The sequence below is a fragment of the Halichoerus grypus genome, chromosome 5 (genome assembly GCF_964656455.1).
Source record: "Halichoerus grypus chromosome 5, mHalGry1.hap1.1, whole genome shotgun sequence".
In the NCBI taxonomy this organism is placed as follows: domain Eukaryota; kingdom Metazoa; phylum Chordata; class Mammalia; order Carnivora; family Phocidae; genus Halichoerus; species Halichoerus grypus.
The window spans coordinates 130,603,875-130,618,370 of record NC_135716.1 but is presented as its reverse complement, the minus strand read 5'-3'; the positions used below and the strand labels follow the sequence as shown (position 1 = coordinate 130,618,370).

Here is a 14,496-nt window from a genome sequence, read left to right as displayed (position 1 = left end):
GCACAATTTGTGCTAGTTTACTTCTGGGGTGTTGTTGATGCTTTATTATATATTATTATTATGCCAAGAAGGGGCTTTTGCAGGATAGCTTTCATGCACAATTTTGTTTTGTGTTAAATGCTACCCTAGTGGCCAGAAGATTTAATGTACCTCTGCTGCTTGTCCATAAACTTTGGCCACATTTGCTATCATTGGAATAATTCATGAAATGTGGGAAGTACTTTACTGACATCATTATTTTATAGTCCTTTGGGCAAGCCTGGTAGGTAAGTTAGTGTTATTTTCCATCTTTTGCAAGGCTATTTCTAGTAACAAACTCTTAAAATAGAGTCCAGTATTTGATAATTGATCAATCAAAATTTGATTTGATAATTGATCAATCAAAAATTGATTTGATGGTGAAACAGCATAGAGCTGGGAGTCAGAAGATTTATTTGGAGTCTAAACTCTGCTATGGACCACCTGTATGATCTTGGGACTCAACCTTCGTGAGCTTCTACTACCTCCTCTGCAAAATGAGGCAGCTAGATTGGAAACTTCAGCCATTCCATCCAGCCATCACATCTGATTATTCCTGTACAAGCCATAGCCATTATATAATTCTGTCCAACCAAGATTAAGCACTTGTTGAATGCTGGGCACCAACCATTCCTGCCCTGAGAAGAGAGCCAAGGCTTCAACAGCAGCAGGCACTCCCAGAGTTTGACTCCAGACACGACTAAGGCCTTTAGCCCACTGTTTGCACTGTTGCTTTGGCAACCTTCCTCTGTCATTTAAAACGTGCTAGTTATGAATAAATTAAAATATTGGTTATCACTGAGATAAGACTTTCACATTTGATTGAGTTTCCAAAGATGGAAGCATCTTCTCCATGTTTGCCAATATCATCCATACTCCGTAGAAATCTGAGAAATAGTAATATTTCTATATTTGTATGATGCTTTTTGGCTTATATTTAACTTTTGTTTACATTGATCCTCATTAAAAGCATGTTGGCTGCCAAGGGAATTACTATTATATCCTTCAATTTTTTCAGGAGAAAACTGAAGTTCCAAGAGTCTGAGTTAGCTGCCAAGACTTTGCAGTAACAAGTGGTAGTGTTAGGAGTTGGTTGGCAATGAGGTAGTCAGGGCCAGGGTCCCCAACAAGAAAACAGGGAGCCAGGACAGCTAAGACAACTGCACGAGCATCCTGTTTTATAGCTTAGACAAGACCACAATAGCATTCTGTCTAGGAGCCTCTGTAGAAGTGACTCATGCAAAGTGACTTTTGCATAATTAACCATAAAACATTGGTCACTATCACAAGTTGAGGCAGTTAGTCTCCAGAAGTCAGCCCAAAAGACTATCAGCATGTGAACAATAACTGGATAGGTAGACGGGTGCATGATCAAGCCCTGATTAGCACACCTTAGCAACCAATCCACAGGGGCCCAAACTCAGGATGCTCAAGATAGTTCCACAAAAGAGCTTATAAAACCCCCTAGATCTGAATGCCAAAATGGCAACCCTCTCGGGTCCCCTCCTTCTCTGGGAGCTTTGTGCTCTTGCTCAACAAACTTTGCTTTGCTGCCCACCCCTCTTTGTCTGGTCTGCCTCTTCATTCTTCCAAGCAGCGTGACCAAGAACTGTGGTCACCAAGGGAATAAAAATCCTGTAACAGCAGGAGGGTATGAAAGTGCAAGTCTTCACTTTTTCCACCACACAGTTGTGCTTCCATCAAAGTTTTCAACTGTCACTAAGTGAGATAACACACACGAAGTGCAAGGCAACGCAGGCAGTGCACTATAACATTTAGTTCTCTCCTTCGTTCTCTGCTTATCATGCAAAGAGGCGGGAAAAGCACTTCTTTGAGTGGCCTGATTCATTTTTCAGTAAACCTTGAAAGCCTAGCAACAGCCAAGAACTATGCCGGGCTTGGAAATACACATGTGAGCAAGACATAGTCAAGTTGCTTACTTTCCACTGCAGAAGACAGAAAAACAATTACGGTTTACTTCCAAAAACGTAATCCCTATTAGGAGAGTTATCTCCTGAGAGATAAAGAGAGATACCAAGCCAGTCTTGGGGCAGTCACAAAGGATAACCAAGAAAGTAAATATCCAGGCTGAAATTTGGCTTTAGTAAGGCTGTGGTGATTTAAAATGTGTCCACAAATTCTTTTGACATTCCCTTCAAGAGATGGAGTTTAATGTTCCTCCTTTGAGTGTAGGCTGGACTTACTGACTTGTTTCTAATTAAAAAATATGGCCAAACTGTTGATGTTTCACTTCCAAGACTAAGTCATAAAAGACAAGTGGCTTCTGCCTTGCTCCCTCTTGGACCACTTGTTTTGGGAGAAGTCAGCTGACATCTTGGGATATTCAGGCAACCATGTGGAGAGGCTCACATGGCAAGGAACTGACACCTTCACCAATAAAAGGCAAGGAACTGAAACCTGCTGCTGATAGCCATATGAGTGAGCCATCTTGGAAGTGAATTCTCCATCCCAAGGAAGCCTTCGGTGGACAATAGCTTGAGAGACCCTGAGCCAGAATCTCCTAGCTGAGCTCTCTCTAGGTTCCTGATCCACAGAAACTATGAGATAATACATATTTGTTATTTAAAGCTGCTAAGTTTGGTTAATTTGTTACTTAACAATAGATAAATAATATGCAACAAATGGGAGGGATTTTGTGAAAATGTTTTAGGTCGAGGGAAGAGCATGTGCTGAATCAGGAAGGGAGAACATGACACGTTTGAGGAAATGAAAGCACATAATACTACTGGAGACTCAGTTTGGGGCAGAAGGGACTGGAGAGGGGCTAGTGAGGGTAAGCAGATCCTGAAAGGTCTTAGAAAACATGGAAAGGAGTTAAGAATTCTTCTTGTGGCCTGGAACCTTTACAAAAAAGCAAACTCAAAGGTATGGTATAATTGGCAGAAAGCATAAGTTCTTTTTACTTTATTCTACTACTTTTTCTAATAACATAATTTTTTTTTGGCTAAAAGTCTTAATGAAATGTATAACCATTGTATAAGAACTCAGAAATGTAGAAGCCACAAATTACATGGGCCTTGAAAAAGAGAAGGTTAATAACCAGTATAGCACATTGTTCTTTTGTCAGAGTTAGGAAGGGTAGTGTCCCATGGCTTCATTTGGGAAACTCCTTTTGAAACCCTACATGTTCCATATTTCAATGAAGCGCTTGGTCCAAGGAAGAAGAAGGTGATGCTCTGGTGTAGATCCTGCTCTAGTTATCTTGGAGTTGTTATGAATTATAATTGAAATGATATTTCCTTCTGGTAAATTACTGCTTGTAATCCCAGGGACAGGGTGATCATCCAGTTGCTCGACATTTGGCTCATTTTATCATCATAGCTAAAGTGTACAGTGCTGTCACGAGATGCAAATACTGTTTGAAGTGATCATATGAATGGGCATTAGCCCTGCCCTTACCTAAAGCTTGTCTTCACATTTGTCTGGTCCACACTTTTTTTTTTTTTTTTTAAGATTTTATTTATTTATTTGACAGAGAGAAAAAGAGAGCACAAGCAGGGGAAGCAGCAGGCAGAAGGAGAGGGAGAAGCAGGCTCCTCACTGAACAGAGAGCCCGATGCAGGGCTCGATCCCAGGACCCTGGGATCGTGACCTGAGCCGAAGGTAGCCGTTTAACCGACTAAGCCACCCAGGTGCCCCTGGTCCACACTTTTGTGCCATTAGGTTGGGACATCTGATGAGAACTCAGTTACTATTTTAGGTATGTGTTTTCTTCTGGCCATTTTTATCAAGAATATTTAATAGGTAGTGTATACTGGAAGTTCCCAACTCTAGTGCCACAAGCCCAGGCATTTAGTGTGTGTTAGTGAAAGCAGGTCAGGCAGTCAATTTGGAAGGTGCATCCTGCATGCTAAAAGGCAAATGCTACTCAACTTTTGCCAATTGTTGTCGCCCAGAAAAGCAGGTCTTCAAACCCCAGAGCTTCCAATTTTTCTTCTCTCTTTTTCTTTTTTTTTTTTTAAGATATTATTTATTTATTTATTTGACAGAGAGATAGAGAGCACAAGTAGGCAGAGGGAAAGGGAGAATCAGGCTCTCCGCTGAGCAGGGAGCCCAATGCGGGGCTCGATCCCAGGACCCCGGGATCATGACCTGAGCCAAAGGCAGCTGCTTAACCAACTGAGCCACCCAGGAGCCCCTCTTCTCTCCTCTCCTCTCCTCTCCTCTCCTCTTCTCTCCTCTCCTCTTCTCTTCTCTTCTTCTCCTCTTCTCTTTTCCTCAGTAGGCTCCACACTGGGCTTGAACTCATGACCCTGAGATCAAGACCTGAACTGAGATCAAGAGTCAAGAGTCAGATGCTTAACCAACTAAGCCACCCAGGCGCCCCCCAGTTTTTCAATTCAAGCCAGCAGCCCAAATTTTTATGTGAAATTTCCTGCTTTTTTAATTGCTTAAGCTGAAAATTCAGTTCATCAGTTTATTGCATGTTAGCAATAAACAAGCAGAGAATAAATTAAAAATATACACATACACACATGGGTTGGATGTAGCTCAGGAGCTCCTGGTTTGCAATCTCTAGTATAATTAATATAATAGCTCTGCCTCCTCAAAATTCATATTCAAAAAGCAGCCACAGTGTTCTGACTGAAACACAGTTCTGTCTGCAGTTCTTCATTCACTGATTTCCCCTTACTTAATTCTAAGCTTCCTTAAAAAGGATCTGGCCTTCGCTTCCTTCCCTAGCTTTTTATTCTACCATCATCTTAATTGTCAGCTGATCACACATCTTCTCTGTGTAAAACAATTCAGATTTATGAATTATTGTCCGAGAGCCCTACCTGGGTTAGTATTTGCCCAGGATTTTTCATTTGATTAAATAAGGTGTTATTACTAATAGTTGCATTCAAATAAGCAGGGATGGATTTATTCTATTTTATGCTTCCAGCTTTTGTCATGTCTTAACCAGCTATGATGAGTTGCTTGTATATTAAAGACAGTTCTCTCTATAACACAACTATATCTGAAAGATTATCAATGATAACCATCTTCTTTTTTTTTTTTTCTGGCTTCAGATATGGTTTAATGTAGTTGTTCAAACAGAAGCTTTGAGGGTGATTGCTCTTTAACTCTGATTTCTTTTTTGCTGTGTTGACTTTCTCCTCAGCCTCTGCAAGAATCTAAGAGTTCCTCTCAGCTTTAAGACTAAGGGGAAAAAGAAGAGTATTTCTTCCTATTAACTCTTGCCAAGTCCTGGGACTGTAATTGGACCCTGTTGGGTAAACTACTGACATCTGAACCAACAGCTATGGCTTAGGGGGACGAACGTGCAGCTGAGCCAGGCCTGTGTCACACATCCTGCTCCTGGGTGGGAGATGAAATCCAAAGGGAAATGTCGTGTACTCTTACCAGTAAAAGGGGGTGAAAAATTCTGGGAGGCCAAAATGACAGATGTCCAGGACGACAGGTTTCTCTCCAGGGTGGACATGCTCATGATGACCTAGCTTGGAAGAAGTCCTAAAAGTTTTTTCATACTTGACACACTCATAGGGTTTCTCTGCAGTATGGTTTCTTTGATGCTGAAGAAAATTTCTTTTGCTAGTGAAGACTTTTCCACAGGCATCACATAAACAGGAAGACTCCTGAATATGGATCCTTAGATGCCTTTTAATTTGTTCCTGAGCACTAAAGCCTTTTCCACAATCTACACAGTCAAAGGGTTTCTCCTCACTGTGGACTCTCTGGTGCCGAGTTAGTTTTGTATGAAAATTGAAGGCCTGCCCACATATTTTACAAGAATAAGGCTTTTCCCCTGTGTGAATACGTTGATGTTGGCTAAGATGAGAAGTCCTTCCAAAGCTTTTGCCAACTCATTACATTCATAGGGTTTCTCTCCAGTGTGGATTTTCTGATGTCGAAGTAGTGGTGAATTACCAACAAAAGCTTTTCCACACTCATTACACTCGTAAGGTTTCTCCCCAGTGTGGATTCTCTGATGTATAACAAACCCGGAACTACTGGTAAAACTATTTCCACACTCTCCACAGAGATAAAGCCTGTCCCCACTGTGGATTCTCTGATGCCTGATCAGATTTGCATTATCATTAAAGGCTCTCCCACACTCTTCCATTGATAGGGCTTCTCTCCAGTGTGGATTCTCTGGTGCCTAATTAATGAAGAATTATCATTAAAGGCTTTTCCACACTCATTACACTCAAAGGGTTTCTCCCCGGTGTGGATTCTCTGCTGTCTAACATAGTAAGAAAAATAACTGAAGCATTTCCCACACTCCTCACATCTGAAGGGTTTTCTTGCACAGTGGATTCTTGGAACCTTTCCTTTAATATTTTTCACTGTGGGGATTTCCTGGTGCTTTTCTAGTTCACAGGTTTCTAGAAAGTTGGCTCTCTGAACAACACCCTTCTGCAAACCATGTGGCAATATCACATCTCTTTCTTCAGAAATTCCCTGTGTTGATGTGGACTCATTGCCAACGTTGGTCTCAGTATCTTTACAGATGTCTTTGAATAACCATCTTCTTTTGCCCAGGCCTTTCCAGACATGATATAACTATCATCTCCCTTTCAAAGACACAATGCAGAGTATTTGTTAATAAACAAAAAAAGATGGCTAGGAATAGCTCAACATTTTGGGTCTTGGGGATAAAGGGAGAAGTACTTAATGTTGCCAACACGTGTACTGTCTTGGAAACTGGTTAAACTCAAATATCTATATCAAGAATAATTATTCTGCTTATGTTATATTTGTAAGTTTCAGATAATCAAGGGTGGGTTTTTTGTTTGTTTTAATGTACATAGATATATTTTAACTTCTCAAAGAATTTTATTTTTTGAATATAATTATGGAAGACTTATGTTGCAACCCTAATATAATAATAATAATAATAATAATAATAATAATAATAATGTAGTAGTAGTAGTAGTTTTAAGTCAATATATAAATGTTTTAAATTATATAATTTTAATTATTCAAACATTCCTTTTTGCTTTCAAAACTATCCCACTTTGGACAATAAACTACATGGTCATCTCATTTAATTTTTTCTGTACTCCAGCCATTCGAAACGGCTGATAATCTGCTCAGTACACTGAACTGTTTCTCTAAGCTTTTCTCACACAAGTTCCTCTATTTGGCATGACACCATTCCCACTTCCGCACCATTTTTACCTCCTTCCTTTAAAGTTTAATTTACACTCAGCATTTAATAACTGATATGGATAAGTGTATATGTGTGAATGTGGTAAAGAACAAATTTTCAGGTGTGAAGTGCTATTAATTAGTTAAATTTATGCTTAGTGTTTACTAAAGCAAAATTTAATTCAGGATCATGATCTTTAGAAAGCTTTGTATTATAAGAATCTGAGTAGGTGACTATTTTCCAACTTGATTTTAGCTTATTGATGGCTAACAACTTATATTTGTGTTCTCAGAGGCTAGCACAGTGCTGATATACAGTTGTTTAATAACCATCTATGATACAAAAGGAGAAAGAATAAATAAATGAATATGGATAAAAAGAAGAATGTGGTCCAACTTCCTTGGTTCTTCATCAACCTCTTGGCTATTTTTCCCCAAAGTAGAAACAGAGGGCAATGGGTTTTATCCTGGTTTCACATGAGGATTTTTCACCACCCACATATGCTTATTTCTAGTATAATATGAACTCTCTGAGAGGAAGGGACACCAGTGATATCTACATTCCATAATAGTGCTGCTCTCAATAATATCCTGCCATGTTTATTCTTCCTGTCCCCTCAGGATACAGTTCAGTTTCTTGGCTGTTATTCACTAGGGCTATGTTCCTTTCATTTGGTACTAGAGAGTAGAATGCAAGGTTTAATTTGCATTTTTCATTACTGGCTCAACTATATGGAACAAAAAAAAGATTTCTTTCTGACATCTCTCTTCAAGATAAGAAAATCAAAAGCTTGGGCTTCAGATGTAAAGTAGAAGGGAACAGAACAAAATTGTTTTGTCTTTGTCTGCAACATATAGAGGAATTGGTTCTGGTTTAATTCTGAAGAAAATAAGAACATTAGTCAGAGACAATGCAATCGCAGCAGCTTTTTATGCCTCGGTTAAAAATACCACCATAATATGAGTTGCCAGTATTTTGCCGTCACTTGCTCTTGGAGCTCAAAAAAATGTGAGCACCAGCTCTTTGTATGAGAAATTTATAGTGGTGGTGAGGGAAGTTTCCAATATATATCTCTCCATGAGTTGTATGAAAGGTGCCCATATGTGCAGATTTGGTGGCACCTATCCAAAAGCTTGATGGGGAGAAAGAAATCATGTTGAATACATGTGTCAGTTAAATGGAAACTAAAACCTTCTCAAATCAAAGGAAAAGAGGCAAGTGCCTGACAAGAGGATATTAAAATCATCAGGCAGATTGTATGTCATTCTCTATAGGTCAGTAATTTTAGCTCTGTCAGGATCCACTGTATGCACAGATCCTGACCTTGCTGGGAAGGGTGGGTGAGATCAATATTTATAATCATAGTGGGATCTCCATGGAAATTCAAAGTGTCATCCCATCTCCTGAAATTATGAATGAGAAAAAAAAGTTAAGACATATCCAGATCTGATAGAGAAAATTTTAAATCATGCTATTAGAATATTAGAAATAGAGCAACAATATCAGTGTACTTAATACCATTGAATTGTACACTTTTAAAAAAGAGAGAATGTTAAAACTAGAATGGAAGACTTGGTATGTAGTACCAGCCCTTTATTTTATAGATGATGAAAAGGAGCTTTTTGAAGGTTAAATGTTCTTGGTAATAAGTTGTGGAGCTTGCCAGGGGTTTCATCCAGTGGTAGGGGAAATACTTCTCCACTGAAAAGTGTTTTGATTAGATTCCACAAGCCATGTTTGTTCAAATCCTCATTTCAGATATATTGAGTGCATAGTATGTGCTGGGCACTGGACAGTGGTTGGATATGAATGAAATGCTGCCAGTTGTAATGGTTAGAAACAATCACTTCTTCTGAAATTGATGGGAGCTCCTCAGATCTCAAACACTAAAACATGTGCAGTGAAAACAGATAATTAAGATGGCATTTCACATCTAACTACTACTTTACTTTTTAGTAAGGGATGAGATATTAGAAAACTTTAGTCATTATCTTTTGAATCTTTATAAGAAAACCTTGCAAAAAGGATAATGAGGTCCAAGTGAGATGGGAAGTAATTATAAAATTTTTAAAAAATAATTTATTTATTTATTTGAGAGAGAAAGAGAGAGCACAAGTGGGGTGGAAGGGCAAAGGGAGAGGGACAAGCAGACTCTCCCTGCTAAGCAGGGAGCTCGATGCAGAGCTTGATCGCAAGACCCTGGGACCATGACTTGAGCCAAAGGTAGACGCTTAACAGACTGAGCCACTCAGGCACCCCTAAATGTTTTTGACATAAGTTGGATCTTATAAATATTAGAGCTATACGTATTTACTTATTCATTTTTTATTTGATGGGCATTTATTGAGGGTCTACTTTGTGCCAGACACTGCTTGAGATCTTAGACTCATAGATGCATATATGTGAAAAAGATAAAGGTCCTGTTCTTAAAGAACTCATAGCCAAGTCCGATGCATACAGGTGAAAGAACATAAAAAATTCTATATTACTCTATAAAGAATTTGTTTTGTTTGGGGTGCCTGGGTGGCTCAGTTTGGGGTGCCTGGTGGCTCAGTTAAGCGTCTGCCTTTGGCTCAGGTCATGATCCCGGGATCCTGGGATCAAGCCCCACATCGGGCTTACTGCTAAGCAGGAAGCCTGCTTCTCCCTCTCCCACTCCCCCTGCTTGTGTTCCTTCTCTCGCTGTGTCTCTGTCAAATAAATAAATAAAATCTTTAAAAAAAAATTTGTTTTGTTCAGTTTAAATGAACTTTGAAAAATTAAATTTTGTAGCCAATAACAACTCACCTTTTTAAAATTAGAACCACTGATTAGGATAGAAATTGAATGCTAGTTTCTAAATTCCTGTTGGGAAGAAATCCCAAAGTTAGTAATGCAGCTCTCAAGTCATTTTTAAATTGAAAGTGTCTGTCTTGAGGTTTTCACACGGCTCACAGGTTAGAGTGAGGATCTTCTACGTGATTATTTTTTTCTTTTTTAGATATACCATTGTTCTCAGATATTTTCATTCAGATTTAATTGTTTGGGTGAGATCTAGACATTGGAATTTTTAAAAAAGTTTTCTCAGGTGATTCTGATATGCCAGTATTGAGAACTGCTGGTATAAATCATTGTTTCTCAAAGAGATTATACTCATTGTTAAGAACATTTTAGGTGGTGCTAAATCATTTTAAATTGTAATGGTTATGGTATTTAAATGTATATCAGAAAAATATATAAGTAGTCCATGGATATTGTTATTTAGGACAAACAAAAGATTATAAAAAGTGAGTTAGTTCAAAATAGATTATCTATGTATCTATCAATATCTGTATCTATCTATGTCAATCTGTCTGTCTATCACCTGTAAGAAGAGTATAGTTGGCAAAGGTTGTGAAATTGCCAGTATTTTAATGATAGACTTTTAGGTAACCCTGAGCTGGATTATGAGATAAGAGAGGAAATATGGAGGACCAAGGAATTTGGAAGATAAAATAGTTTTTTCCCGATAAGATTGACGATGAGCTGGAAAGCAAATAGTTTAAGGACAAAGATCATATTTTCAAGTATTCTTTGCCAGTTGTGCTTGGATCAAGATATTTAAAAATGAAAGGAGTATGTGGTAGAATTGATATTCTTTTGTGTAAACAAAGAAGCCTTTCTGATACTCTTGCCTTGTGTAGATGACCTACCCACATCTCTAGATATGGACTGGATTGGGTTGACCATGAGATGACACTTCAGGCATTATTGTCACCTATGAGCATTGAAAGCATCCATAATGTTATAGAAAAGGAAACAAAGAGTAATCCCCAAGAAGTAAATGCTGCTTAAAATCAGTGTGGGTAAGCAGCTATTTTCATTGGCTCCACAAGGTGTTCTGCTAGCTGCCCTAAGAGCTTGTCATATGGTGAGTACTTCTGTGAATATTGACAGGGAAATCAATAATGGCAAGGAAATGAGTACTTGAGATCCCAAAAGGTAACTGTCTTTGGTTCAACAGAAAAGAGTGACACAATAGTTTTATCTTCTGTGGCAAGTTAATTGGCCAACAGTGACTGCTGGAAGAATGCATTGAGGAGCACTTTGAGGATGAGTCCGTCTCATGGAAAAGGATGTCATGATGTGTTAGCGAGACTGTCAAGGCAGCTGCATAGGGGAGTGGCAGTACCATGGTCATATCCTCTATTTCTGAAAATGGTTATTCTATTGTTTGACGACATAACATCCTGCATAATAATCTTAGTCAGGGTAAACTTGACAATTTAAAACTAATAAACTCTTCTGAAAGATGGCCAAGTTTCTCACTGCACCAGATAAGACAGCATACATAGATGAGTGCTTTCTATTTCTGCTTTCATAGTGCATGAACTTCTGACTTTCAGTCTTGCACTTCGTTCTGTAAGTCAGTGTCTTCTTATTCCTTAATCTTTCTAGTTACTACATGAGACAAGTTTGGAAATCAAGTTGTTTTAAATAGCAGTCTTTATAGATAGCTGCCCCTCACCATTAATCTATAAATTAATATAACAATAAAGAGGTTAAGTGATCCACTTAAGTCTCTTAGCAGTGGGTATACAAATCTCAGCTGTCTTTCTTCTAAGGGAACTTGGGTACCTTGTTCTGGGAGGGAAGCCAGATACCATGGCTAAGTGACTCTGGATCCTGTTGTTTAATCACAGGAGTTGTCTTGTTGCTGAGTATGTATTTTATGGTTATTAACTTTAGCTATCATAAAGAGTTGACACCCAGGGAGAAATATGCTGGGATGAAAATATATACACATCTTCTTTCCATCAAGATATTTCTGTTAAGGAGACATCTCCTGATTGGAATTAATGTCCCAGTTATACTGGTATTCAAAAAGACATCATTTCTCCTCTCTCAATATCTCTTTCTCTCTCTTTTCTTTTTCACTCGTTCATTCAAAAATATTCAAAATATGAATGTATTATGAGTCAGGTACTGTTTTAGACTCCAGCAATATAGCACTGAACAAACAGACATTATTCTACCTCAAGGCTCATATATTCTTATTTCAAACAAACAAATTTAATTACACTAGAGAGTGATAAGTGAAATTATAGGAGAGTAAAGGGAACAATGGCAGCACATAGAAGATGTGGAAGGCGGGACACCAAAGAGGGCTTCCTAGAAGAAGTAATATTTTGGCTAAGTCCTGAAACCTAAAAAGAAGTAACCTGAGTGAAGTGAGAAGCTGAGGTATGAGCATGTGGAGGAAGAGGAGGGACAAAGATCCAAGGTTAAGAAAGAGCATGTCACTCAAGGAAGTAAAAGTCTTCACTGTGATGGGAATATGGAAGTGGAATGGGGAGAATGTGATTGGAGATTACACCCAACACCACAAAATATAGTATTTTGAGACCATTTTAAGAAGTATGAACCTTATCTTGAGAACAAAGAGGAGGTACTGAAGGCTTTAATTGGTCTGACATGATTAGATTTGCATTATAGAAAGATTTTGCTTCTTTTTCTTTCTTAACATATACATATATATGTATGTATGTATGTATGTATTATAGAACATATCAAGATAGACTGAACTTTTTCAGGTGCTTGTACTGTGGGAAAGATTGGAAACAGTTCCATAAACCCTAGCAGAAGATATATAAATTATAAGTTGGGTACATGACACCCAAAGCACAATGAATGTGACAAAGGTCTTGTGACAACTTTGTTCAGAAAATACTGCTAATTTATTCCCCTCTGTGGTGATATCATGGACATCTCTCCCTTATTTGTAAGATCTGTTGCTGAATGGACAAAGAAAAGGAGTCACTCTGCCTCCCCTTGATTAATTGTGTCTCTTAATTGTAAGTAACAGAAATCAAACTTAACCTAGCTTAGGCAGGAATGGGAACTTACTAGTTTATCTGTTGGAGGGGCTGGAGTGACTGAAAGCAGAGATTCAACCCATCTTCCTATTTGTTGACTTTATATCTCAAGCCGTGTTATCCATGAGGAAGGAGACAGATGGCTGGCTTTTCTGATGTCTTGGATTAGATTCTCTAGAAGCAGACTTCCTGAGAGGATTTATTAGAATGTGTCTCTGGAAAAAATCTCATAAGAGCATGGAGACAAATAGACTCAAGAAAATTATAAGAAAAAAGCTGTCCTGAAGTAAGTTGGAGAACATATATTTTTGTGGCAAAATTTCCTGAAATTGTGGTATTTTTTTCTTCCAAATTTCCTGGCATCCCAGGTCTAGGAATGAGAGAGCAGGTACAGGGACTGACCCAGAGTTTGTGTTTGCTAAGTAGGTGTGATGGAAGAAAAGAGGTGTTTGGGAAATGAGGATGTTGATGGATATCATGCAAATAGAGGGAAAGAAAGACAGCTGGATGCTGTTGGGGGAAAATACAAGAACAAGGGGAACTCTCTGAGGAATTAAAGGTGTGGGGAGCTGAAAAGAAAGGGTGTTTATATTAGGTTCCTATTGACTGCCTCAAAATTAGTGGATTAAAACAATAGAAATTTATTCTCTTATAGTTCTTAAGGTCAGAAGTCAGAAATGAATTTTATGTGGCTAAAATCAAGGTGTCTCCAGGACTGATTTCTTCTGGAGGACCCATGGGTGAATCCATTCTTGCCTCTTCCAACTTCTGGTGGATGTTGGCATTCCTTGGCTTGTGGCTACATCATTCCAGTTTTTGCTTCTATCATCACATTGTTGTCTCCACCTCTGTGGTAGCATCTCCCTCTGTCTCCATCTTTAAAGGACACTTGTGATTACCTCATTGGTTCCGCCTGGATTACATTACATCGGCAACATTCTTTTTACAGTATAAGTTAACATATTTACAGGGTCCAGCGTTGGCATGGACATGTTGGAGAGGGGTTTTTTCAACCTAACCACAACATTGAATTCAGATTGTAGATTGTTTATGTTCCAGTTTTCATCAGTGGAACAGTTCCCAGTGAAAAAATATTAGAATCGAAGTATAGACATGAGTGGGTATGAATGAAGATCATTAAGTCAGTCCAGAAAGTAAAAAACTAGGGCATTGGATGAGCCATTCTCTTGAACACTGGAACCATCAGGATATAGACTGGACTTGGGATGCCTTGGGACAGTGGTTGAGTAACTTGCTGTAAGTCACACAGTTTGTAGGGGCTAGAAGTATGCTTCTTTATTACTTTTACCAAATATTGAACATTTACTTCTGGGACACTTATTAAAGAAGAGAAGACAAGGAGAAAGAGGAAGTCTGGGGCACCTGGGTGGCTCAGTCAGTTAAGTGTCTGCCTTTGGCTTAGGTCAGAATCCCAGGGTCCTGGGATCGAGTCCCACGTTGGGCTCCCTGTTCAGTGGGGAGTCTGCTTCTCCCTCTCCCTCTGCCTCTCTACCCCCCATCATGTGC

The 14,496-nt window shown here is 38.8% G+C and overlaps 1 protein-coding gene across 1 annotated transcript; it reads right to left on the bottom strand.

Moving 5' to 3' along the window:
* Positions 1 to 5,381: 5,381 nt before the first annotated feature.
* On the bottom strand, positions 5,382 to 11,337 carry LOC118551118 (uncharacterized). The gene is given in 4 exon segments (XM_036116660.2): positions 5,382 to 5,845; positions 5,848 to 6,105; positions 6,108 to 6,527; positions 11,286 to 11,337. Coding segments are annotated over 4 exon segments (1,194 nt in total).
* Between the last annotated feature and the right edge of the window lie 3,159 nt (positions 11,338 to 14,496).